General features: G+C 40.9%; 1 protein-coding gene across 1 annotated transcript in view; it reads right to left on the bottom strand.

Annotated features, from left to right (window-relative positions):
• Ush2a (usherin) overlaps positions 1–26,542 on the bottom strand; it is a 635,341-nt gene that overhangs the window by 31,848 nt on the left and 576,951 nt on the right. The window contains exons 61-63 of the mRNA XM_042681986.1: positions 21,208–21,435; positions 13,196–14,712; positions 9,226–9,547 (exon numbers count right to left, since the gene is read on the bottom strand). Coding sequence (XP_042537920.1) covers positions 9,226–9,547; positions 13,196–14,712; positions 21,208–21,435 — 2,067 coding nt within the window. The remainder of the gene's footprint in view (positions 1–9,225; positions 9,548–13,195; positions 14,713–21,207; positions 21,436–26,542) is intronic.

The raw sequence follows: 26,542 nt of genomic DNA, 5'->3' as shown, positions 1-26,542 counted from the left end.
TCTATTTTTAAATTAATATTTCTTCAGATACCCTCTTTTGAGTATGCTGTCTAATTCCTTCAAAGATCCTGCTACACATGAGGAGAACTTCTTGTACAGATATTGGTACACAGGTACCCAAAACAAGGTGGGCTCAGAGTAACAATTAGTCATAAGAAAGGAAATTGGAAGAAGGTAGTTCTCTACCCCCTTCTTCCTTTTTCCCTTTCTTTCCTTCTCTCTTTTCTGTAAGACAGAAAAAAAATAGAAAAATAGTATCTCCTAATTTTTTTGTAGTATGATTTGGGCCAAGTATCTCTTTCATATCAAGGTATGCCTAGTTGCATGATCCAAAGAGTAGAATATGAATAGCCATGAGAGTTTAGTGTGGAATTAGTGCTGTCCCTGAAGACAGAATGAGACCTTTTCTTCTCTGGGTCTGTTTGTGGCATTACCCAGCTTTTCTAAATTATGTTTTCTTATCTTGTTTCTATCTTAGCTTGTTTCTGTCACTTTTTAAATCTACGTTCAGAGCTACACGTTATGGATATTTGATTCACTGGCATGTTTATTAGTCTTATCAACTAAACTTCAGGTACTGAAGGGGTAGAATCTATAGATTTTAGCCTCCTGCTTCTATCCTAGCAATTAGGTATATCCTCTGAACATTGGGTCCTTCATGTGACAGGTAACTAAGTGCCAAAGACATATGATAAGGAAAAATAATTATAATACATGTTATCCTTTCCTGGAGGATTTTGAACTTTTAAAAAAAATAAATTATAGCTGGGTGCTTGTGGCTCATGCCTGTAATTCTAGTTACTCAGGAGGCTAAGATCTGAGGATCATAGTTTGAAGACAGCCTGGGCAGAAAAGTCCCTATGAGATTCTTGTCTCCAATTAACCCCTCAAAAACCAGAAGTGGAACTGTGGCTTCAAAGTGGTAGAGCACTAGCCTTGAGCGAAAGAGCTCAAGGACAGCGCCCAGGTCCTGAGTTCAAGCCTCATGACTGACAAAACAAATTTATTTTCCAAGACCTAAGCTTTAAGGAGACATGGGGGGACCCTGATTTTCCCAATCATATTGTGGAGCATGTAATGAGCCAGGAGGGCTGTATGGAGTCACACATCTTCATTCAATGGGAGAAAAAGAAAATTCTGGTGAGTTGAACATTTATTTCTTAGCAAACACCCAACCCAGAGGCAGGAATATCAAGACTGACTAAACTAAAATATAAATCTTACTTGCATCTGCCTAAGAGGGAGAACCGATTCCTGCTCTGTGTTTGCCTTAAAGACTGCCAACAGCAGGAGATTAAGAATAGAGCCCTACGCGCATGTCCGGAAAGACAGCGCAAGAACAGGACGTGCTCCTGAATGCCTTCACATAGGAGAGGCAAGATGATCTCTCTGGCAACAAAATGCTGGAGGGTGAGGAGTGATTTGGCTAGCTCCGTGGCCGACCTGAGTTTTCTACTCACGGATATGTCCTGATGGCCTTCAGTTTCAAGTGCTAAAGTTTTCAATACATGCACTGCCCGAGTCAGACAATATCAATAAATCATTTAAAACCCTGAGCTCTGGGAGGTGGGAATGAAGGGAGCTTAGTTCTTAGGGGAGAAACTAACCAAACAAAAGCTTCCATGCTGGTCAGAAATATGTTAGTGAGATTAAGACCTAATTAAATGCAAGTCCAAAACCAAACAGAAAGCATGCTCAATAAGTGGTCTTTAAGTGTGGCAGAGAAAATGCTTAGGAAAGGAATGGATTAGGGCGATGGCGACAGAAAATAAGCAACATGAAGCAAGTAGTCAGGTGCAGAAAAGTTGGGAGGAATTTTAGTCCTGCCTATTTAGGAAAGTAATTCTTTCCCCAGGAAGATAGATGGTAGAGACAAAGAAGGGTAAACTGTCACTTGAACGAGTGTTATACTTTCACAGTCAACTGTGCACTTGAATATATATTTTCATTTATTTCTGTATGTGTGTGTGTGTGTGTGTGTGTGTGTGTGTGTGTGTGTGTGCGCGCGCGCACCAATACCAAGGCTTGAACTTAGGGCCTTCCGTGTTCCCTTGTCCTCTTCTGTTCAAAGCTGACACTCTACCACTCGAGCCACATCTCTAATTCTGGCTTTTCGCTGCTTATAGCTGGAGATAAGAGTCCCATAGACTTTTCTGCCTGGGCTGGCTTTGAATGACAGTTCTCAGACTTCAGCCTCCTGAGTAGCTAGGATTATAAGCATGAACCACTGGCAATGCCCAGCTTGGTTAGCTGCTTTTACATTTTGAGATTTTATTAATGATTCAATGATAAGACAAAGGAATCCCTTTAATGTGGTGGGTCTTTTTCTTCTTGAAAGCACTTCTTTATTTTAACAAGAAGGGGTGGAGGTGGAGGACAGGGTAGAGGAAGAGATGTTATTCAGAACATCTGGCTAGATGTCTAAAGTTTCCTACTTCTCTGACAGGGTATGTGAAATTAAAGGTGTGAGATTTTAAACTCAGTTTTTTTTTCCATTGGAGAACAGGAGGGCCAGCCTTTACGTTTAGGGCTATTCTCATACGTTGTTTAAGAACAAGAAAATAAGGCACAGATCTGGGAGTGCCAATAGGGATTTTCTTCAGTCTGTACAGAATGAAGCCAGACAGAGGCAAGCTAGGACAAGGAAAGGAAAACAAGAAGGAATAAATCCAGCATGGAGTCTCTTATCCATGTTTCCAAGCCCTGTTGTTTTTAAACTTCTTGGTTTTAAAAGAAATTCCTCAGTGCCCTTCTCAGATGAACAAACAGAAAGTTCCTTTCTGTTTAATTTGACTTAACAGTCTTCTATGACAGCGAAAAATAATCATGAAAGCTTAATATTGTACATTTTAAGGCCATAAATTGAACTTGTGAAGTAAATTGAAAAGTTATATTATATATTATTTGTTTATATGTATTTTGTTGTTGTTGTTGTTGTTGTTGGTTGTGGGGCTTGAACTGTGGATCTGGTCACTGTCCCTCAGCTTTTAGCTCAAGGAGAATGCTCTACCACTTGAGCCACAGTGCCACTTCTATACATGTATGTTTTATAATATACTAAGCATCAAAATTAAATCATAGCTGGGAGCCAGTGGCCATGAGACTTCTATCTCCAATTAATCACCAAAAAGACAGAAATGGCACTGTGGCTCAAAATGGTAGAGCGCTAGCCTTGAGCAAAAGAGCTCAGGGACACATCCAGGCCCTGATTCAAGCCCCATGACCTACAGAAAAAATTATTAGTAAATGAATAAGTTAAGTTTCAGTGAGTGATACCGCCACTGATACTTCCATACGTTCATTTTGACCAGGGTCAGTCACCTACATAACCCTTTCTTGTCTGGAGCTGGCTATGCTCTCATTAACACAACTTAAAGTTAACAGTATTAGAAAATCAAGTTGGTTGAGTAGGATTTGCTTTGCCAGGTTCTACAAGCTGAAGGGTACAAAGACCAAACAAGAGAAGATGAAATTTGATATACTAAAAGTGATCAGAATGTAGCTTATCCCCCCTTGGCCCATAGAACTTAGAATTGAAGGGAACTTCTCTCCAGAACTGAGTATCTGAACACCCCAAATCCACAAAACCACTGATGCAGTCCCCAGTGTAATGGTATTTTCAGGCAAGAGCTGTGGTAGGTAATTAGCTCCTATAGAGTGGAGCTCTGGAATTAGTGTCCCTAATTAGTTTCCTAAGGGAAACTCTCTCTCTCTCTGTCTGTCTCTGTCTGTCTCTGTTTCTGTCTCTTTCTATCTCTGTCTCTGTCTGTCTCTGTCTGTCTCTCTGTCTCTCTGACTCACTGTCTCTGTCTCTGTCTCTCTCTCTCTCTCTTATCCCCTTCTTTCTTCAGTCCCTCTCCCTCTGTGGTCTGCCATGTGGAGAGAATAAGATGGCTAACCACTAACCAGAAGTGGCTCTCACCACACACAGGACCTACCCACAACTTGACCTTGGATAACTGTGAGAAATATTTGCTGTTTAAGCCACCCAGTGTCTGAAACTCGGTTATAACAAACCCAAACGAAGACAATGAGGAAGGGCCTGGAGAGATTCATTTGCTCAAATGTCTGAAAAGATTAGAAGGTGCTGTTTGAGGCCCCTATTTCTTCCCTTTTCTTTTCTTTTTTCTTTTTCCCTTGTCAGTTGTGGGGCTTGAACTCTGGGCCTGGGCACTCTAGCTCAGCTCTTTAGCTCAAGGCTAGTGCTCTACCACTTGACCCACAGCGCCACTTCCGGTTTTCTGAGTGGTTTCTTGGAGATAAAAGTCTCACGGACCTACCTGCCTGGGCTGGCTTTGAACCTCGATGCTCGTATCTCAGCCTCCTGAGTAGCTAGGATTACAGGTGTGAGCCACCAGTGCCTGACTTATATCTTCCCTTTTCTACTCATCATTTACAATGTGGTGGCCTTTTGTGGCCTTTTGGAGTGACAGGGTAGGAATAATCTTCCACAATACCCTCCTGTGTGTTTGACAAGAACAATAAGAAGTCCTTTCTGTGTTTCCTTGACAGAACATCCTATCCATCCTCTTGTTTGGGGACAGTGCTGGTCTTTGAGGAAGCAGCCAATTGCTGTGCTGTGTAGTCTCTGGCAGCACAACACTGGCCCCTCATTCCAGTGAGCCAGAGGCTGACCCTGACCTGCAGCTTCTCAGCTACCCAGCCAGGAGACACCCGAAGCATGCAGAGCCCTGGAGTGTATGTGGGTGCTTACTGCAAAAAACTTAAAAAAAAATCTGCCCAAATGGGGAAGTTTCAGGAAAACTAATTAAGTCACTGACAGCATGATTCAGAGAAAAAAGGGGAGCCCTGGAAGGCGTTTGCAACTCCACGATGAGTCACTGCCTTCAGCAGGAGTATGAATATGAATGCACAATTATGGAGAGCTACTCATTAGCCTGTGCTCACTCCCTGAGGTGAAGAGCTTAAACACTAGGCAGGGATGGAGCTCAGTGGTAGATCGAGGCCCTGGGCTCTATCCCATGCAATGCACAACAACAAAATAAGCAAAAGAGAAATGAAAACAAGCTCCCCAAACAGAAGCATCTTAAGGAGTGGGGCTTACAGAGGTCTCTTTTGAAGTCAGTGGAAAGATCATCGTCTTACCTTGCTTGCTTAATAACCACGAATTTGAATATATAGATGCACATATATACGTACATGCATATATACGTATATGTGTATATATAATGTATATAGTGTATTAGTGTAGTCCAATTTTGAAAGGACTCAAGACAGAAATGAATCATCTCTGTTAAAACATAGTATTGGGTTTGTAAATATTCTGTGACAGCTGAATAAGCTGTGATCCTCATGGAGGGAAAAGAACTTCACATTGGGAGGATTTCCTCTAGTGGGAAGTATCTCATTTATGTGCAAAAACACATTTACAGAGTTGTCGAGAGAGCCTATTTTGGTAAACTAAATTGTGTTTGAAAACTCACAAAGAGTGTCTGCTTTCCAAGGAGTCTCTGCACTGCAAGGCTCTGCCAAGTCGTCTACCCACACTTGTGACATACAAAATGATGTGTTTTGATTTATACTTCAGATCTTATTGGTTTTATTCTTATCCTTCAGAACTCTAGCGTTCTAGAAACAATGCTAAAAGAACTCCATGTTGAGAAATCTCATTTTAAACAATGTTTAAGTAAAACAAAGGCCCGGCCTCTTAAGTTAGAGGCAAAATGAAATAAAACAACCATGACAAAAATGAAACAAAATCCAGGAGAAAATGAATTGATTTGATGGATAGATACAAGAGCTTCCCAGATAATACATTCTGCTCTAGTATCATAGCAAACCATAAGACTCTTCTTACATAGACCAAGGTAAATAGGATCCTCATTAATTGGGATTAGCACTTGTGGGTATCTGGCTTCATTTACTCGGGTGATGTTTTATAACTGTTTGTGGCAGCAATTCACAGCCCTGGCTGCCTATTAGAATCACCTGGGCAATCTTTTGAACATCTGGGATGCAAGCTCCATCCGGGAAGCAGGACTTCAGCGGGGAGCTAGAGTGTGGTCATGGGCATCAAGAATGTTGTAAACGTTCCCTAGGTGACTCTAATGTGCTGCCAAGGTTGAGAACCACTGATTTAGGAAATCACCACTTGGAAAAAAAAAAAAAACCTCAAGCTTAACTAGCATACTGCTGCTTTGGGGCAGTATTTTTCAAAAGAAATGGTTTGTGGACCACCTCGGCTGCTTGTCAAGAAAATAGATCGCTGGAATCCCTCTTCCCTCCCGTCAGTGCATTTATATGTGGGTGGGGTGGGGGAGGTTTATTTAGGCTCACAGTTTCAGCGGTTTTAATCTATGGGCATTTGGCCCTGTTGTCTTTGGGCCTGGGGTGAAAATAGGTGGTAGAAGGAAGATGCTCACTTCCTGGTGGTAAGGAAGCAAAGAGAGTAAGAGGAAAGCACCCATCAGCACAACCTAGGTGCACTGTGTCCTTCAAGTAAGCCCCATCAGCTAGCTTCCACCACCTTCTGATAACACCACCGGCTAGAACAAGTAGATTGGAGAGCGATGCAAATTCATTTCAAAGACATGACGTTCTTTAGTTAAAAAAAAAAAAAAAGGAAAATCCCTTCTGCCTATGACGTCCCTCAAAGGCAGCTGTAGAACTTACTCAGGGTCCATATAGATTCAGCATTTTGTACACTTATATAAATCCAGTAATTTAATTCAGGTATTTCAGTATTTCATCTTTGCTTTTCAAAAATGTCAGTTTCCATAAGATCTCGGCCTGATAAGCTTAATTTATTTTCCCTGCTCTCTATCCTTACGTTGTAACAACAGAGGATTAGCTATAAATGCAAAGTTCAAGTCGGTTTATTATGAAAACCAAATTAACTGCTGTGACTTGAGTGAGAGGAGGGTGGAGGAAGGCCTGTGACATAAAGCTGACAGTGACAATTACAAAAGCGAGAGCACAGCCCGAGACTCTTAACCTGTCTCCCTTCTGAAATGTGAGTCCCTTGATCATGCTTAGCTCCTGATGAGAAATTTTACTAGAAACAAGACACATGCTTGGAATTTACCAGTCTTAAAAACACGAGATGAAACTTCTAGGGGCCCTATGACCAATATCCAACCCAACAATGTGATACAAGGCCGCAGAAGTCATCATGGGTTTGGCGTTCAGCATTTTTGAATAGTTTAGTTTTGTCTAATTTGAGTTGAAGATTTCAGGCCTTGGACTCTCTCGCAATGGTGCATTGTTATTCATAAGGGAAATTAGGTAACTGAGGACTGAGAGGTCTTTGATAACTTGACACTTTTCAGTGAAGATAATGAGAAAAGAACAAAAGGATGGTCACTTGGGTCCAGACTGTTTCCAACTGTGGCATCAGTAGATATTGTATTCATTCCTGACATGTCGCAGTCCTTATTCTAAACCTCGGAGCCTGACATGTTTTAGAATAATTTCGTTTTTCAGGTTTCAGAAAGGTAACACAATGCAACTACTGAATATTTTGTAATAGCTCCAGCACAATCTCATTAACTATCTTACAATAAAGTGCATTATTTCTGCAAGAAGGTATGCAAACATTCATGAGTCAGAGGGATAAATTAAATACTGTAAATAGCCTCAAGTCTGTTTAGATTGGGTTTTGCTGCCAAATGAGTTCTGATTGACCAAGAACACATTCATGTGTTTAAGAGATTTATAGATCTGGAAACAAGAATGCAAACAAGAAATGTGGATTTATATCTGTGTATTTCTCCAAATCCTCAGGAACGTCCTTATGTTTTGGATGATAACAAACTTCATTGCCTACTTGATACCATTACTTGTTGGCATAAGACATACTTTTCCTATGCATAATATGTTGCCTCTAATAACTTCCATTGATATACTGGCAATTTTTTACTAGTTCTTGATATGATAAATATTTTAAGGAAGTTGTTAATTCAAGAGGAATGAACATGGATTCTGATGGCAAATCAATAAAAGCCTAATAGAAATTCTACATATTTCAAAAGTTTTCAGGCTATTGTTCTTAATTCTTGGTGTGTGTGTGTGTATGTGTGTGTGGGCACGCTGGTACAGTGGCTTGAATTCAGGGCTTTGAGCTTTCACTTGGCTTTGTGCTCAAGGCTGGCACTGTATAACTTAAATCACACTCTACTTCCAGCTTTTTGCTGGATAATTTGAGTTAAGAGTTTTTCATGGACTTTTCTGCCCAGGTTGACTTTGAACTTAGTTCTCAGCCTCCTGAGTAGCTAGGATTACAGGTGTGAGTCACCAGGGCCTTGACAATTCTTGGCTTTGTAGGGATATAGAGTCTTTTTTTTATGCCATCCTGATATAAAACATTTCATCTCCATGTGAAGGAGGTTTCCCTTTAGACTTCTTTGAACACTCCATGTCTTTTTCCAGCACAGTGACTAGAAATTTTACCATTATAATTTTACTTTGATTTGTTACACTTAATGAATTATTTTCAAAGAGATCTTTTAACAAGGAGTATTTAGACAACATTTTCATTGTAGTGGTAGAAACCACTTTGAGAATGAGAAACGCAAATATTTTCTCTAGCATAGAAAAACAAATGCATCAAGAGCCAAGAAAATGAAGAAGGCAAACTGACATAGCCTTCCATCCTTCTTTTGCTGCTTAAAATTGTTTTCTTCTAGCCGGGTGCCAGTGGCTCACGCCTGTAATCCTAGCTAGTCAGGAGGCTGAGATCTGAGAATTGCAGTTCAAGGCCAGCCTGGGCAGGAAAGTCTGTGAAACACTTATCTCCAATAAACCATCAGAAAGCCAGAAGTGGAACTGTAGCTCAAGTGGTAGAGTGCTCACTTTGAGCTGAAGAGCTGAGGGACAGAGCTCAGGCCAAGAGTTCAAGCTCCATGACTGACAAAAAAAAAAATGATATGGGCATTGTCACTGAGCTTTTCTTGCTCAAGGCTGGTGCTCTCCCACTTGAGCCATACTTCCATGTTCATGTTTTTGAGGTTAATTGGAGATAAGAGTCTCACAGACTTTCCTGTCCAGGCTTGTTTCTAACTAGGATCCTTAGATCCCAGTCTCCTGAGTATCTAGGATTACAGCCATGAGTCACCCATGTCTGGCTCCTGTTTAGTAGAAGTTTTAAAGGATATTATAACCACATTTTATTGAGTAGTTTTTTGAACTGCAATCAATTTTTCCCAGAGAGGCACTGGTAGATGCACACAATTCCCACTTGAACTATTGACAGTGCATATTTCTTACCTGGTACTCATACTCGGTGAAAGGCAAAAGTTCAGAATCTGTAAATGAACTTGAGCTCCCATTGTAGATTAACACGGGGCTGGAATTTTCAGGCTGAGTTGCCTTTTGTCTTCTGTACAACTGGAAGTATAAGACTTTTCCATTTGGCTGGAGGGGTTCTGTCCACCATAAGGAAACAGTGGGTTGGAATCTTTCTCCGTCCCTCGGCACCTCCAGATGTGGGACAGGTTGCATTAGGGGTGCGGTCTCTAGGGTCTGGGTGGAGGTCCAGTCACTTGATGCACATCCTAGGCTGGCACAGGCTTGGATCCGTACTTCATACCTGCAGGACAGAAGGCAGGTCACATGTGCTCCACAAAATTGATCTTCATGGGACAAATCTTTTTTTTTTTTAAATCAAGTGTTTCCAGAAAAAAAAGTTATTTTTACATCGAGCTAACTTTCCAAGAATAATAAAATTCCATTTCCACAGAACGTTTTGCACACTTTAAAACCTCCCATGTTCCAGCTTAAAGGAGAGATCCTCATCTTTTTTTGTTGACAAGTGGGCACAATTCTTCTCACTCTGTTCACCAAATGAACGTAATGAACTCTCAGGATTCTCTCCAACCTGAAAATCTGATACTCTAAAATTACTTAACACAGATGGAAGCATTCAGTGGAGAGGGGCAACTCAATTTGCATCTCTGGTCTCCTCCTATCTGTGTAGCTAGGTCTAACCGATTCCCCAGGACATTTGTAGGTCATGAAAGGACATCATCGAGTTAAGGTCTCAGTGGTAATAAATCCCTCCACCTGATACCTGGCAGCTCAAAACAAGCTTTCTTACAACAGACAAAGACCTCTGGAGGCCAAAGTGAATCCAGGTACCCACTAGATTATCCATCATGAAGACATCTTATCACCATCCAGTTAAACTCTACTAATCAATTATATTTTGCCTCATAGGTGGTATCTGCCACTTGGAGAAGTCTATTTACATAGCATTGACTATTCTAATAAAATAAGCTCTGCTTAGTGTTAAGTGCTTATGCTACAAGTGAACATGTTTGTGTTTTTGGTTCCCTCCCAATTGATTTTATGACACCCCCAGTTTTTCCTCAAGTACTCAACCTCTTCCTCCCTTTCCTTCCTTAGGTCCCTGCCTTTTCTGCTTTCCCTATTTGCTTCTCTAGCCACTGATTTCAACTGCCTTACTTCCTTGCTTTAAAGACAATTTATAGGGGCTGGGAAGGTGGCTCAGTGGTAGAGTGCTTGCCTTGCATGTATGAGGCCCTGGTTTGATTCCTCAGTACCACATAAGCAGAAAAAGCCACAAGTGGCACTGTGGCTCAAGTGGTAGAGCGCTAGCCTTGAGCTGAAGAGCTCAGGGCCAGTGCCCAGGCCCAGAGTTCAGGCCCCACAACCAACCCAAACAAACCAAAAACCAAAAAATTATTTATTACACTTACATAAGTCAGATAAAGAGTACATTTCTTTTCAACAATGTCACCCTTCTTAGCTATGCCTCTCTTTCTTTGTGGTTCTTGCACTCCTTTGACCTTCTCTTGTCCTTTCTTGTGCCCACGTCCACTGTGATGGGATTATCAGTTTATTGGTCTGCAAACCCATATCTGTGTTTGGACTTCTAAGAAATTCCATGAGGTCAAGTTTGATTTTCTACATAGGGATTATTCTTTTTCTGGACTTTCTGTAATTGTTTTTAAAGCCAGTGTCAGTTTCTTTCAGGTACTAGGACATCGCGTTCTTCTTCTTACTGACCAGCTACAGATTCATAAAGGGCCACATGCTAATTTCCAATGTTAGTAGACATCAATATGCTTTAAAACCAAACAACCAAACAACCCAAACAAACAAACAATGGTACAAGTTGAGCCCTAGTGGCTCAGGCTTGTAATCCTACCTACTCAGGAGGCTGAGATCTTAGGTTCTTAGTTTAAAGCCAGCCAGGAGAGAAAAGTCCATGAGACTCTTACTTCCCAACAGCCAGAATATAAAGTTCTGGCTCAAGTGGTAGAGCACTAACTAGTCTTGAGCAAAAAAGGATCAACCCAGGTCCTAGTTCAAACCCTAGGGCTGGCAATGAAGTTCAAACCTAAACTTCACATAGCATAATGCTCTGTTTTATGAAATGAATATCAACGATACCTTCAATTAGAATGTATGATGAAGAGATTTGTCACATATGCTTCAATGTTACTGCTGAGTTTGCTAGATTTATCTTTCCTTTTTTTCTTCTTCAGCCTAGTTTTAAAAAATCACTTTCACATCTGGAAAACCAGTACCCTTTTCCCCTTGCCTCTCCCCCCCCCCCCCCCCGCCCTCTAGAAATCTTTTGGAACATCAGTTTCAAAGGGCAATCATGTAAACAAGATTTCTGCAACTTGCATGCATAGACAAGTAAAGAAGAAGCCTGTATAAAATACACAGCTCTGGAGCAAATATGAACACTTTTTTTTTTTTGGGTCCGGTCATGGGCCAGAACTCTGGGCCTGGGTGCTGTCCCTCAGCTCTTCAGCTCAAGGCTAGCACTCTACCACTTGAGCCACAGTGCCACTTCCAATTTTTTTCTGCTTATGTGGTGCTGAGGAATCGAACCCAGGGCCTCAGGCATGCCAGGCAAGCGCTCTACCACTGAGCCACCTTCCCAGCCCCAAATATGAACATTTTTAATGTCCAAATCACAGGAAGATAAAGGCCAAGCCACACAGGATACCTGAGGAAGTTTTAATTACTGTTTAATATTTAATACAACTCTAAATAATTGTCACAAGTAGATGCATAAGACCATGAATGTTTCATTTAAACAGCACTCTATAGTAGAGATCATTATAGGACTATCTTATCTATACATCAGTAGATTATAATTATAGCAGGAAGTTACCTGTGCTGTCTGGAAATCAACACTCTTCTCGTTTTTACTTTTTTTTTTTTAAAGTGGTTCTGTTCATTTTACTAAAATTTGAGCCTAAAATCCATTTTATGACTCTTCTCTCTGGAGATGTAAGTTACTTAAAATGAGATGAGGAAAGATGCCAAGCAATTCCTCCAGCTACAGGAAGAGTGCTGGTGGCAAAATTCCTTTGTGTGGGAGCAGTACACCTCCAGGCATGTCACAGAGCCCAAACTGCCAGGATTAGCATGAGGTAGTAAGGCAGGGTCATCTGAGAATCATGGGTTCAAGGATGAGGGAGTCCTGAGACACGTAAAGAAATATTCGAAGGAGTTTCAATATCCTTGGGTCAAGAGCTTCCTAAAATTCAGGGTTCAACTAGAAGGGGTCCCTACAAAAGAAATGGTGATACAGTGGTCCATGATTGCTCTCACTGCTACTTTGTCATTTTATTCATAGGTGATCCCTGGGCTCTGAGTATCATCCAAGAAATGCTATGTTTCAGGCAGGACTCCATTTAGGAACACTGCCTCATCTGTGCATGTATTTGTTCTAGAAAGGGTAAGGTGTTTGCAAATCTTTCTGGAAAAATATTAGTTATCAAAATACTACTTGAAAGAATTATACTCTCCAGAACTTGTGCAAGAAAAGCTTTGGTCAGATAAAGACAGGATTTGTCCACTATGGAAGTTTCAGTGTCTATGGAACAAGTATGGCCATCATACATCTTGGGTTTTTTGTTTTTGTTTTTGTTTTTTAAACAGTTGTAGGGCTTGGGCACTGTCCTGAACTATTCAGTTCAAGGCAAGTACTCTACCACTTGAGCCACAGTGCCATTTTGGTTTTCTGGTGGTTTATTGGAGGTAAGAGTCTCAGGGATTTTCCTGCCTGGGCTGGCTTTGAACCGTGATCCTCAGATCTCAGCCTCCTGTGTAGCTAGGATTACAGTTGTGATCCACCAGCACCCAGCTATACATCTTGTTTTTTTGTTTTTTGTTTTGAGTCTTCATTGGATCAAGGACTTACACAGCAGACAGGACAGTGGCTGGCTCTTAGAAAACCCAGCAGAACACCTACCTATGAAATGGTTTTAGCTGTTTCACTAGGAATGAGTGTGTACCAAAAGAACTGTGGGTTGTATTGAAATGTGTGGTTTTTGTTTCTCTGTCAAACAGCTCACGGACAAAGAGGGTATAGTTGAGGATGTCGCTACTGGTCCTCACTGGAGGGTCCCAAGTCACTACGATCTCCTGAGGGCCTGTGGCATGTAGTTTTGGAGGTTCAATCCCTGATGGTGCGGAGGGGCTGGTGCGTTCTTTGACAAGTGGACTCAGGATGCTCCCTCGGCTGTTGATGGCAGCTACTGTGTAGCCATACTCCACACCTGGGGTCAGGGTAAAGTCATGATAGCGTGTTTCCAGGCCAGTATACACAATAGTTCCATCCCTCCTAAGTTCATAACTTCTCATCTGGCCATTTGGATTTCTTGGGGGTTTCCATGTGATTTCTATGGATGCTGAGCCAGTGACTTGTAATGTTGGGGGGTCCATGTTCTCTGGTGGGGCTTCTGTTGTCCGGGCAGATTTTGACACACTTGTTGTACATCCTCCGTTGGTGCAGGCTGTGAGGGAGATATTGTACTGCGTATATGGCTGTAGGCCAGATAGCAGCAGGGACAGGTTCTGTCCACCCAGGTACTCCTCACCAGCACATCTAAGCAAATATTTAGTGATCCTTCCATTTGGACTTGAGGGGGGTGACCAAGATACATTTATTTGATTGGCATTGATGGTCCAAAGAGTTGGAGGACTCACTCCGGATGGAGCAGCCTCAGGGGTGGTGATGTGGGTGGGAATGCTGGCCGTGCAGCCTCCACTTGTACAGCCCAGGATGGCGTAGCTATAGGTGGAAAAAGGAAGCAGTTTGTGGTCAGTGTAATTGAAAGTCACCGCATCAAAGCTAAAAGGATAGAGCGTTCCATTTCTTCGTAGCTTATAGGACTGGATAATGCCATTGGGCTGCTCTGGAGGCCCCCAGGAAATCAGTAGTTCTGGAGGATTCATCGATACGTAGGATACCTCAGGTGGAGACAGTCTTTCTGGAGGTGCTGCTAATGTCCTCACCATGCTCCAAGAGCTACAGGTATTCCCGGCCGAATTCCAAGTACAGATTTTATATTCACACTGCGTCCACGGCTGCAGGTCTGTGTCGTGATACGTGAATGTTTTCCTTTCGGTATGGAATTCGGAGAAAACAATTTTCTCATCGGCCTGGATTGTCTGCTTCCCCCCAGCTTTTCTATCAAAGCATCTGCGAATCACTGCATAGCGAATTATCTTTCCATTGGGGTTAACGGGCTCAGACCAGTGTAGTTCAACACTGGTGGACTCCACAGTTTGGACTGTAGGAGCCAACTGAGAGTCTGGAGGGGCTTCCTGTGTCCAGAGAGGTTGGGGTGCTGAGTGTGCACAACCTGCCTCTGTACAGGCCTCCAGGGTAAGAGTGTAGGGAGTGAAGGGGTCCAGACGTCGGAAGAGAAACTGGCGATTCAAACCCGTGTACTCCAGCAGCCCGTCGCTGAAGATGTTGTACATCTGGGGAAGAGAAGCAAGGCGATCATGTGTAGTAAGATTCCCTTTTGCATAGCTACTCAACCTTTTAAAATACTTACCCTCTTTTTTTTATTGTGAGAATACCATACAGAGGAGTTACAATTACATGGGCAAGATAACGAGTACGTTTCTTATCAAGCATTGTTGCCTCCTCTTTGTTTCCCCTTCCCATCCCTTCCCATATTCCCCCGACCTCCCCTCACCTGATCCTCTCCCCCCACCAAAGCTGTAAAGTTCGTTTTTTGACATAACGACTTGTACATCTTATTGTTGCAATGGGTCCACCTGTATCCCTAGTTAAACAATTTGTTTTTGCCCTTCCCCTCCACAAATTATACCAACATCAAATAGTGAAAGCAGGGGTTATACCGTGGGGGGAGGGACATACAAAGCAACATAGAAATCATCTTATAAATGTGTTAGAAACAATCGCATGAAAGGAAAAACATTTGAATACTTATCTTGGGGTTCATTCCCCTAACATCAACTTATCTGACCTTTTCTGCTTGACTCAGACATATACTAGTTATTGCAAATAAGGGAAACCATGGGACCTATATTTCTTTGGGCCTGGCTTACTTCACTTAATATAAGTTTTTCCAAGTCTTTCCATTTCCTAACAAATGATCACAAACAAGACCATACTAAAGCTACCAGCACAACCTTGTTTATTGAAGCATTATTTACCATAGCTAAGATATGGAACCAACCCAAATGCCCCTCAGTAGATGAATGGATCAAGAAAATGTGGTATATATACACAATGGAATTCTGTGCCTCCATCAGAAAGAATGACAATACTTACCCTCTTCACACCTGATTTGGATGACATTAATTCAGAAGGCACATTAAGATAGCACTTTTGGAAATGTGATTTTTTTTTAAAAAATTCAAAACAAGAGCCACCAAAAGAGAACCCATTATTTTAAAGTTGGATAAGCACAGAAATGGTGGGACAAAGGGTGAATTAATTCAGCAGTGATCCTCACTAGACACTATGTTGGAAATGAACTTTATAACTTTAGCAGGAGAAGGGTTGGGAGGGAAACATTGGAAGAAAATGAGGAAGAGGGTGACATTGTTCAAAAAGAAATATACTCATGACTTGACTTATGTAACTGTAATCCCTCTGTACATCACCTTTACAATAAAATTAAAGAAAAAACAGTTGAACAATACATAAGCTTTTATTCAAACCTCAAGGTTATTAAACTTAAGTAGTGCCTTTTACAATAATTTGAACTTAGTGCCTTGTTTCTTTTTTTGTACATTTCTTATTGTAAAAATGTTGTACAGAGGGGTTACAGTTATGTGAGCATGGTAATGAGTACATTTCCTATTGAGCATTGTTGCCTCCTCCTTTGTTTTCCCCCTAACATCCCTTCCCTTCCACCTCCACAACTATCTCCCCCCCACCCCGCCCCGCCGAAGTTTTAAAGTTCGTTTTCAACATAGTGTTTTGTACATCTCATTGCTACATTATCAACCTATATCCTTATTTAAGCATTTTGTTTTTTCCCTTCCCCTCCCCGAATTAGAGAAGTGTATATACAAGATGCAGGGCACCGACATCAAATACAGTGAAAACAAGGATGATAACATGGGGGAGAAACATACAAATCAACAAAAATCACATAGTACATTACAAATACATTAGAAAAAATAGCAAGAAAGAAAAAAGATATTTGTGTCCTTATCTTGGGGTTCATTTCACTTAACATCATCTTATCTGGTCATATGTACATAGCTTTTGGCCTTTTCTGCTTGTCCTACACATGTATTAGTTATTACAAATTAAGGGAAACCATGGGGCCTATGTTTCTCTGGGCCTGGCTTACTTCACTTCATATAATTATTTTTACAAGTCTTTCTATTTCTTAACAAATGAGGCAGTGTCATTCTTTCTGATGGAGGCATAGAATTCTATTACACACACACACACACACACACACACACACACACACACACACACATCACATTTTCTTGATCCATTCATCTGCTGAGGGGCATCTGGGTTGGTTCTATATCTTAGCTATGGTAAATAATGCTGCAATGAACATAGTTGTACTGGTAACTTTAGTATGGCCTTAGAGTCTTGTTTCTACTAAGTAGCATGAAGTTTGACTCTACTGGTTGAATTATGCCTCCAGCCCTTTGTTGAGTTAGTCATGTTCAAGGATGTATCTCACTTTCTGCTTAAGCCAGCTTGTGCTTTCCTGTGTTGCTGAGGATGAGTGGTGGGTGACCCTGTGCCCAGTCATTGTGCTTCCCTCCTAGCTGGGATGACCACTACAACCAGCCATTGATTGTGCTCAAATATCATGAACTTCTATGTCTAGGTTGGTTTTGAACCATGATCCTCCACAATGTCTACAGCCCAAGTTGTTATAGGCTTGAGTCACTATGCCTGGACATATCTATCTATCTATCTATATCTATATATTTAAATAGGAAAGAGTATTCAAACCTACTATTTTATAGATGCTGCATATTTTTGATCTCATTCTGCCTAGGGCAGGAAGGGCTGATTTAAATTTTCTGTCTTCCAAAGAACTCTAGCTATGTGGCTCATGATCTAAGCAGCTATTTTCCACCATGCATTCCCAGTATGCTGTGCCAGAGGTCTAGAGACAAGGGACCACTTGTCTTGGACCTTCAGATCCTTGAACAGAGTAACTCATGTCTCTTCCTAAGATAATTGTCTCAGGTGATTCATTGTAGTGACAGGGAGCTGACAAATATATATATATATATGTTAACTGGTCTCATTTTAAATATCTTTTCTCTTTATAAAAAAAGTACAGGCATTTGAATTCAACCTCTAGCCTGCTAAGCAAATACTCTACCACTTGATCTATACTTCATATAGCCATAGCATGCATTTTTAGGTAGGTAATTACCAAATTATAATCCTATTTTGCTACATTTGCTCTCTCCCTGTTTTTCAAAGTGATTATTTTATAATTTCTCCTTTCCCTGTTACATGCTAACATTTTCCCCCTTCACCACAGGACAAACAATGTTGATGTTACCCCATCTTCTCCTTAGCAAATCCAAATTAGAATGGAATATTCTCGAGTGATATATCCTCGCTGGCTGGCCCTAGAAATTTACACATACTGTGTAGATGGTCCTTGACTTAACACATTTTGACTTTGTGATGGCTAGAAAGCATATCTGTATAGCTATTTTGCTTTTACTTTTGGTGTAGTGGGTAATAAACTATACAGGCATACATTCCAAATATTATAAAGTCATTATATAAAGTGAGACAGTTTTGATACACATTTAAAGTAGGTGAGATGAAATTATGATGCTAGGTACTTTAGGAACGTTAAAACTCATTTTCTATTTAACAGCACTGCTCACTAATAATGGATGTAATCCATTGTACGTGGAGGGGCATCTGTATTTATTTGTGCTCTCTCCTTTTGCTGTGGGAGAAGTGAGTATGTATGTTCTATTAGAGATCACCCAAGCTCCATATCCCCTCTCCTGTTTCCTCCAACTGGCTCTTCAATCATTATCATGATCTCCTTCTCAGGTTATTTCTAGAGTATATGCTCATACTCTAGTAAGTTTCATAATTTTTTTAAAAAATAAAACGAGTATTATCACAGTCCTCTGGCTACTGTCCCCTTCCTTCACTTTTCTCCCCTATCTCAAACTTCTTTAACTAGTTTCTGTCCACATTTCCACCTTTCTAAGTTTGTCCTAAAGCCATCCTATTCAGGTTTCCCATGCTACCACCTGATCTGGTCCTGACCACAGTGATCTCATTCACCAAGCCAGGGCCGCTTCTCATCCCTCGTGTGACTTGGTCTCTGAGTGGCACTTGTCATGCTCTCTTCAATTTGTGACCTTCTAGTCACTTACTTTCCTTACTCCCTCTCTTGCCTCTCCTCAGTTTTCTTGGCTGCCTTCTTCTTCTTCACTCACCCCATGAATCTCATATGCCCCAGAACCCAGGTTTTCTTCATCACGAGGTACATTCTTTACATAGTGGATCTCCTCCAGTATGGATTTTATTTTGTTACTCTTTTATGTGGTGTTGGGAATGAGATCCAAGGCTTTGCAGATGCTAAACAAGTGGTCCACCACCGAATGGCCCAGCACCACAGCTCCTACCAACAGATTCCAAATATTTATCGCAATGATGACTTCTCTTGGGTGTTCTAGTCTTGTGCTTCTGACTGCCTACTTGCTTCTCAAACCTGTTCACCTATCAGACTCCCTGAGTTAGCAGCTCAAGGGCAAACTTAGAAGTAACTGTGAAACTCTTTTCCCCTTTTTATTTTACATCTATGTAGTCTGTCCATGAACAGAATTCCAACCTGAATTCTCCTGTGCCTTGGCAAAAGTTACTTTTACAAACAGAAATTTGATCTTTCTATTCATTTGCTTTATTTGCCTTTAGTGAATTTTCATTGCATGGGGAATAAATTCCCAGCACCATTCCATAGCCACAAGACTGAGCATACGCTGCCCCTGACCAATGCCTGAGTCTTTTCTAGGGCCATCTTTCCCTCTTCCTCAGTGCTTCATCCACACTGCATTTCCGCCTTTCCTTGAATCCACCAAGTTCATTCCTGCCTCCAGGCCTTGCCTTTGCTGTTCACTCTTCCTGGAATGTTGTGCCCCATATCTTCACATGACTGACTCTGTCTTGTCATTCAGGGCTCAGCTCAAATGTCAACTCAATTCAAATGATTATCCATTCTAAAATAGCCTGAGCAGGCATAATTACATGACTCTATTTAATTTTCTTTATAACATCCATTGCTCTCTGAAATTCCCTTGCTTGTTTATTTACCAGCTTATTGTTTGCTTTTCTGTCTCCCCTCTCCACTTCCATCCTTCCCCACGCTGATTCATACACGTTGTAAGGGTGGTGACAGCAGGGACCTTTTCTTGTCGCGTTCACTCTTGAATAAGTGCATGGCACTTAGTAGCAACTCAATAAATATTTGGTGAAATGTAATTGAAGGTAAGAGGAGTCAACGTTCCTCTTGTCAATCATGCTAGGGAGAAGCAGAGTGCTGGGAGAGAGACCAGTCCTTTCTAGAAGCCTTGCCCGAAGGAAAGGCAAAGCTCTCTACTAAAGAGCTGTAATTCAGAATTGAATATTGGAGAGTTGAAGCTCAAGACGTTCAGTCTGATGGTTGAAGAGAGCCGGGTGTCTGTCAGGAGCAGACATAGGCAAGGCTGGTTCTGAAGTGGGTGATCTCTGTTATTGGCAGTGGGCTCACAGCCCATCGAGAGGCCAACGAAGAATGAGCCCAAGCCCTGGAGATCCAATTTCAGCTCCAAGTTATTTTGCTGCATGCAATTCCCTGCTGTTTTTCCTCTCCCAGAACTTTAAGGGATACATGTAATCCTAGTCGTGCAGGAGATTGAGATCCGAAGATCATGGGTTTCAAGTCAGCCAGGGTAGGAAGAGACTTATCTTCACTTAGCCACCTAAAAGCTGGAGGTGGAGCTGTGACTCAAGCGGTAGATTGTCAGTCTTGAGTGCAAAAGCTAAGAAAGGGACAACATCCAGGCCCTGAGATTAAGCCCCAGGACAGGTAAAGACCCCTCTCCCACAAAATAATAATAAAAAGTTGCAGTTTAGTCTTAACTGTGCTATGTGGAATTAACATGGTGTTTCAGCCACCTTGGGAAAGAGCAGCCGGGGCTGGGGATGTTGTAGTCCCTGTCAGCAGAAGGTTAGATGAGGAAGGCCTGAGGAGTGGGAGGGTCCGAGGAGACTGAGGTACCGGTCCACACCACCTTTGGGGAGCGTCAGAAAGGGAGATGAGGTGCCACTTTCCGGTGAGTGAGGGTAAAAGGCATCAGCACACAGGCTCTCCATGGGAATGTCATCTCCTTCATTCCCACAGGCTGGTGATGTCAGGATGTCATAGAGCTACTTCCAGAACTTTCTCATGGCCACATATGGAAGTCAGTCAGGGAGTTAGCAGATGCATACGTCTGGCTTAGTGAGCTCTGTCCAAAGTGCAAATTAGGCAAGGCTTCAGCAGATTAACAGGCAGGATAATTCCAGAGGCAATAAGCACATGGTCATGGAGAGTTCAGATCTGCTCCGACTTGCAAGTCTCAAATCTCACCCCACTCATTTACAACCATGGGCTCAAAAAGCTGTTTAGTTTTAATGAGCCTCCTATTGTGCAGTGCTTCTCACCTAGTGGGGCTGATGTGAAGATTAAATGAGGTAATATATGGAAAATCATTCAGCCCTGAGCTGGGGTTGTAGCAAACGTGCTACACACACACACACACACACACACACACACACTCTCACACACACTCACACACACAAGACTTTTCACTGATCTATAAGTGCCTAGAGATGCCATCAAGCAGAATTAAGTAGGCTGTGAAAGGACTTTTCCCACAGTGGCCTGATGGTATGCCAAGCTCTTCTGTGTATCCGGAGGACATCAAGCATGATTTCACATGCGGGGTGGAGATTACCTTTAGGACTCCATTGGTTCTCACAGGCTCTGACCACTGGAGTAGCAACGCCCGGCCGTTTTCTTTCTGTTCTACCGTAAACTTGCTCAGTCCACTGGGGGAAGATTCTGAAGTTCGAATCAGAGTCCAAGGGCTTGAGACGTTTCCTGCGCGGTTCACAGCCACCACACCAACGTGGTAGGTTGTGAATGGCTCTAACCCATAAAGGTGGGCTTCATACCTTGTACCCTGTAAGGAAGATGACAGATGGGATTACTTTTAGGAATGGGCACCGATGACTGGAAGATCCTTCTCGGATATACTTGGTTCAATGCATACATCTACAACAGGACCAGGCTTTCAAACTCTCACTAAGAGTTTTGTTAGTGATACTGGTTAAAATATTCACTGTTCCTATCTGTTAATGATTATGTTCCAATGTGTTAACTATATTAAATGCTCCATATAATCCCTATGTTCCCGTTGACAGAATATGATCTCAAATACTCCAGGAATTGTAGATCATATAGGATCTTTGTCTTTTCAGAGATTGAAACCTAAAGATGTGGATATGGATATTAAAAAAAACCACCACCACCACCACCTATGACTTCCAGACCAGTAGTGCATCCAACTCACGATACAAATATCATAGTATTAATTGCATCCCAGAGGCTAGGGTAATTGCCCACCAGGTAAAACCTTAAAACACAGAGAGACTTAACCAGAACAATTCTAATTCTCAAATCCCCAGTGCGGTTTGTTTATTCTCCCTTCAACTCCCCAACCTTACTCTCTCATTCTCCTGGTGTGTATTTATGTCTTACAAATTCAATAAAACGAACACATGAGAGGAAACAGTCATAAGTCCATTGAATTATCACTGTATAAAACACCCTTGGAGAAGTGTACCATTGATATAAATAGAAACATATTCTCACTTGGTAAAAACCTCATAACATCAGGAAACATGTCAAAAGTAATTATTACCTAGGCTTTGAGAATTTAGTCTGTTGATTTAAAAGAAAATTTAAAAAATAGCAGAATTAGATGGGATTTTTGCTTGTTTGTTTGTTTTCTTGCTTGGAGAGAAACATTTAACATATTTTGCATAACTACACTGGAGCTGAGAATCTTAATGCTTAGAATGGCCCTAGGGTGTTCTTTTCACATCTGGACTGGGTGGATATGTCTATTTAAAGTAGGAATTATGTCTGCAAGTGGTGTAGTAATGTGGGTATAGATAAACACACGGGCATACACACAGAGTTGTGTACCATATCAACTGGCTATGGTATCATGAAGTTTGACTGGGTGAATGAGATGCATTTAATGATGTTTGCAACCATCTTGGTTGATTAAATGTTTAGATATGACAACCTTCAGTTGTGTTTTGTGTGTGTGTATGCGTGTGTGTGTGTGTGTGCACGTGCACGTGCACCTTGGTGGTGGTGGTGGAAGCGGGCAGTGAGGATTTGGATTGAGAGTAAGGAAGAGCAGAGGAAGTTATTTCTGAAAATAGCTAGCCAGCAATATCAGGCACAATTATATAAAAGTAATTCTCTTTAGTTTTCAAATAGCCAAATACACTTTGGGGAAAAAAACTAAAACAAGGTAACAAAATGAAATGGAGCAATTGCCCAAATAAACTGATGAAGCTTGACTGAAGAATTGTGCAGATAATTTTTGACATGCTTTCTGTCACTGTTAGTCTGCAAGTTTCAGCTGATAACTTTTCTTATTATGTGTTAAACCCAGACAGATAAAATACAATTTCCTTTACATATGAGAAACTTATAAAGTCAATTTTCCTGTTTCAATAAGACCCATTATGATATTATATGCTAACCTCTTGAAATCTTTTAATATTTAAACATTTGCTAAGCGACCAGACTATGAAACAAATTTTACAGAAATACTAATTTCTCTTTTTTAAAATATTAAAAGTTAGATCATCAATATTTAAAAACCTTATTTCTCCATACAACATTGGATGAGTCTTTTAGATAAATATAGCACAGAACTAGAATGACCATAATGAATATTAAATCTGAAGATGCTACAAGTCCTGATTACAAACATTCTTTGCCGACAAATGATTCCTTTTCTGTGGAAATAGGGCAAACACCAGCAAGATTAATAATGCAAAAAAAAAGAATAATTCTTTGTGCAGAATATTGTCAAGAAGAATAGCATAGGCTCCAAAGTAAATTGTAATCACCTCTAACAGATTATAGATTAAAAAAAGGTAGGCTGTAGGGACACTTAGAGATAGCTTTTGTCATAAGAAACATGAAAAGCATGTGGGCGATAAAGCAAAAACATATGTAGATTGTCAGTAGCTGCACCTGCTCAATTACAGTTTATTTCAGAGCTGAGAATTCTGTTCATCCCCTAGATGGCAATACTATCCAACACTTTTGGTAACATGAGTACTCAATGATTAACGACCAGCATCTAGTCATCCAGCCGACTCCAGGCAACCATTAAAAAAATAACAAAACTGATTTCATTATAGATTCTTTTAATAAACATTTATAGCTCAGATCCTTGAAAGCAAAAGTAGTCAAAATGCCCTAGCCTCAAAACCTCTACCGCCTTCATGTAGAAGCATGACCTGCAAGTCTTAAGTTCAAGTTCAAGGATGTATGGCAGATGTTTAGAGGTATGGTCCCACAAAGGGTGATTTCAGTGGGGTTTTGTTTAATCTGGTTTACATTTATCTCTTTCTCTTAAAAATAGAAATAATCACATACTAGAATGTAGAAGAGAATTTCTGTATCATGAAATTATACTCAGGACAGATTCTTAAGCTAATTTGTTATTTCTGAAGAGCTATCAAAACAAAAATAAAAAAAAGAAAAAATTCCATCCACACATACACACCCCTCAAACAGATCTCATGAATAGCCATGCATTTTGTCAATGATTAGGTCACAAGAGAAAGTGAGGAAAATCTAAAAATGACAAAACAAACCTTACCAATTTATCCATTGAAATTTTAGGAAGTAATTTATGTTTTCTCCTGAACAGATTTCTCCTACTAAGTTTGTTATTTTAGAATCCTATTTTAAAATCTTATTGTGAGTGAAAATTAGATGTTAGTATCCTTAAATTAAAGATTAAAAAACACTTTTATCATCTTAAACTCAGTATTTTTAAGTCTTGCTTTATTTTCTGCCCCTTCTTATGCAGAAACACCATCTACCCTACTCAATGGAGAAAATCATTACTTCCCCACCCCGCAAGCTGGGTGCCAGTGCCTCATGCCTGCAATCCTAGCTACTTAGGAGGATACGGACTGAGAAAGCAGTTCAAACCCTGCTTGGTAAGAAAGTTGGAACTTATATCCCATTAAGAGTACCAGCCTTGAGTGTAAAAGCTAAAGATTAGCACTCCATACCAACACACACACACACACACACACACACACACATATCCCTAATTATTTCCTTTTGTTCCTCTACAGTATTCTCTTTCCCACCATTCCACAACCTCCACAACCCCTACCCCTTTTCTTCTTTCTCAGATATTTTCCAGAGAATGTTCCTTCTTCCTTGTATACTCTTTAGGAGAAGAATACAAAAGCACAATGACTATGTGCATCTGATCATACAAAATAGTAGTTATCAAAATGAACTTCAGGGAATGGAAACAAAAGTATTTTTTCTTTTTTGCTGTTTAGATATTCTTTTTGTTTTTTTGTTTTTGTCCTGTTTGTTCATTTATCTGTCTTCAAGAGTGTAAGGGGAGGGGCTGAGAAGGTGGCTCAGTGGTAGAGTGCTAGCCTTGAGCTAAAGAGCTGAGGACAGTGCCCAGGCCCAGAATTAAGACCTCACAACCAAAAAGAAAAGAAAAAAAAAGAGTGAAAGGGAGGCACTGAACGGTGGGACTCAGGGTGAACTAACTCAGCAGTAATACTCTCTAGACACTATGTTGGAAATGCACTCTACAACTTGAGGGGGAGAGGGGGTCAGGAGGGAAAAAACCTGGGAGAAAATAAGTGAGGGGTGACATTGTTCAGAAAGAAATGTACTCATGATAGGACTCATGTAACTGTAATCCCTCTGCACATCACGTTTACAATAAAAATGTATAAACACAAAGAAATTACAATGCATCTTGGAAAAAAAGGAAACGGAGGGAAAGTGGTTAAACAAATGTAGCAGTGGTACTCATTAGACACAATGGTGAAAAGGAACTATACAACTGGTAGGTGAAGATGGAGGGAAAATCTGGGAAAGAGGGAAGGGTTGACACTGTCCAAAAAGAACTGTCCTCTTTACCTGACTTATGTAACTATAACCCCTCTGTATGTCATCTTTATAATAACACTTAAAGAAAGAAAATCTTTCTTCCTCTCCATTACCATTTTATTCCTTTTTACCTCTTCACACTGCCTTCTTATTGATTCTTTGAAGACATTATATTTGTGTGTGTGTGTGTGTGTGTGTGTGTGTATGTGTGTGTGTGTGTGTGTGGAATTACTCACCTGTGGCTTACTAATTTGAACTTACTTTAAAATTGTTTTGTCTTTGTCTATTCTTACCTCTCTATCCATTCACAGTAATATCTAGAAGTGATTGGCTACTTTGGTTAGCAGTAGATGAAGAGAATAGCACAATAAAGGGATGACATAGTTTACGAAACCATTTTATGAAAGATTTTAAGGAAGAAATACTTTACTAGACACAATCCTTTCTCCACAATCTTTCCAAAGAGATTTAGCTCCTTGTCTTATTTTTTTTTTTAAAGCATGAGGGTCAGGATACATTTTATGGGGCGTAAAAGGCGAGGTGCCATAGAGGATCTGCTGGTGATCTGAACTACATTTTAACCTCTCAACTCTGCTCCTGGTGACACACGGAGCACTGTGAGTCTTCGGCAGTCTGACAATATTCCACCATCCCCTCGGATTATTTTTGATGAGTTGAAGTGCCCCAAAGGTGGCCGTGGGGGTCAATAGGTTTATGTAGGTGGAAAATGATCAAAAATTACCATTGATCTGTAGCTGTCAATAAAAGGCTGCGTGGGATACTCGGTGCACAAATGTTTAAACTGCATAAAGCTACCTAACTTAGTCATCTTTGAGGCTATTGATCTGATGATCCAGCAGTTTTCACAGCTTTCCCTCTGGTCTTTGTGGTGGGTTTTTGCTAAGTGCAGTTACCTTAGTCCTGAGGAATCTTTTTACCCTGCTCTCAGAAGTGGGTCACAACTGTGTTTTATTGTAGGGGAGAATGCGCTTATTAATTACCTTCAGGAAAGGGTTAATCTTCCTGGCGACCATCTATTTTGTCTCAAACCAATGCCATTTCTTTTGTCTTTGCCTTTCATTTACCATCCCTACTTCCAC

Source organism: Dipodomys spectabilis, unplaced genomic scaffold (assembly GCF_019054845.1).
Source record: "Dipodomys spectabilis isolate Male_0828 unplaced genomic scaffold, ASM1905484v1 ptg000069l, whole genome shotgun sequence".
Classification (NCBI taxonomy): Eukaryota; Metazoa; Chordata; class Mammalia; order Rodentia; family Heteromyidae; genus Dipodomys; species Dipodomys spectabilis.
This window is presented reverse-complemented; position numbering and strand designations above follow the sequence as displayed.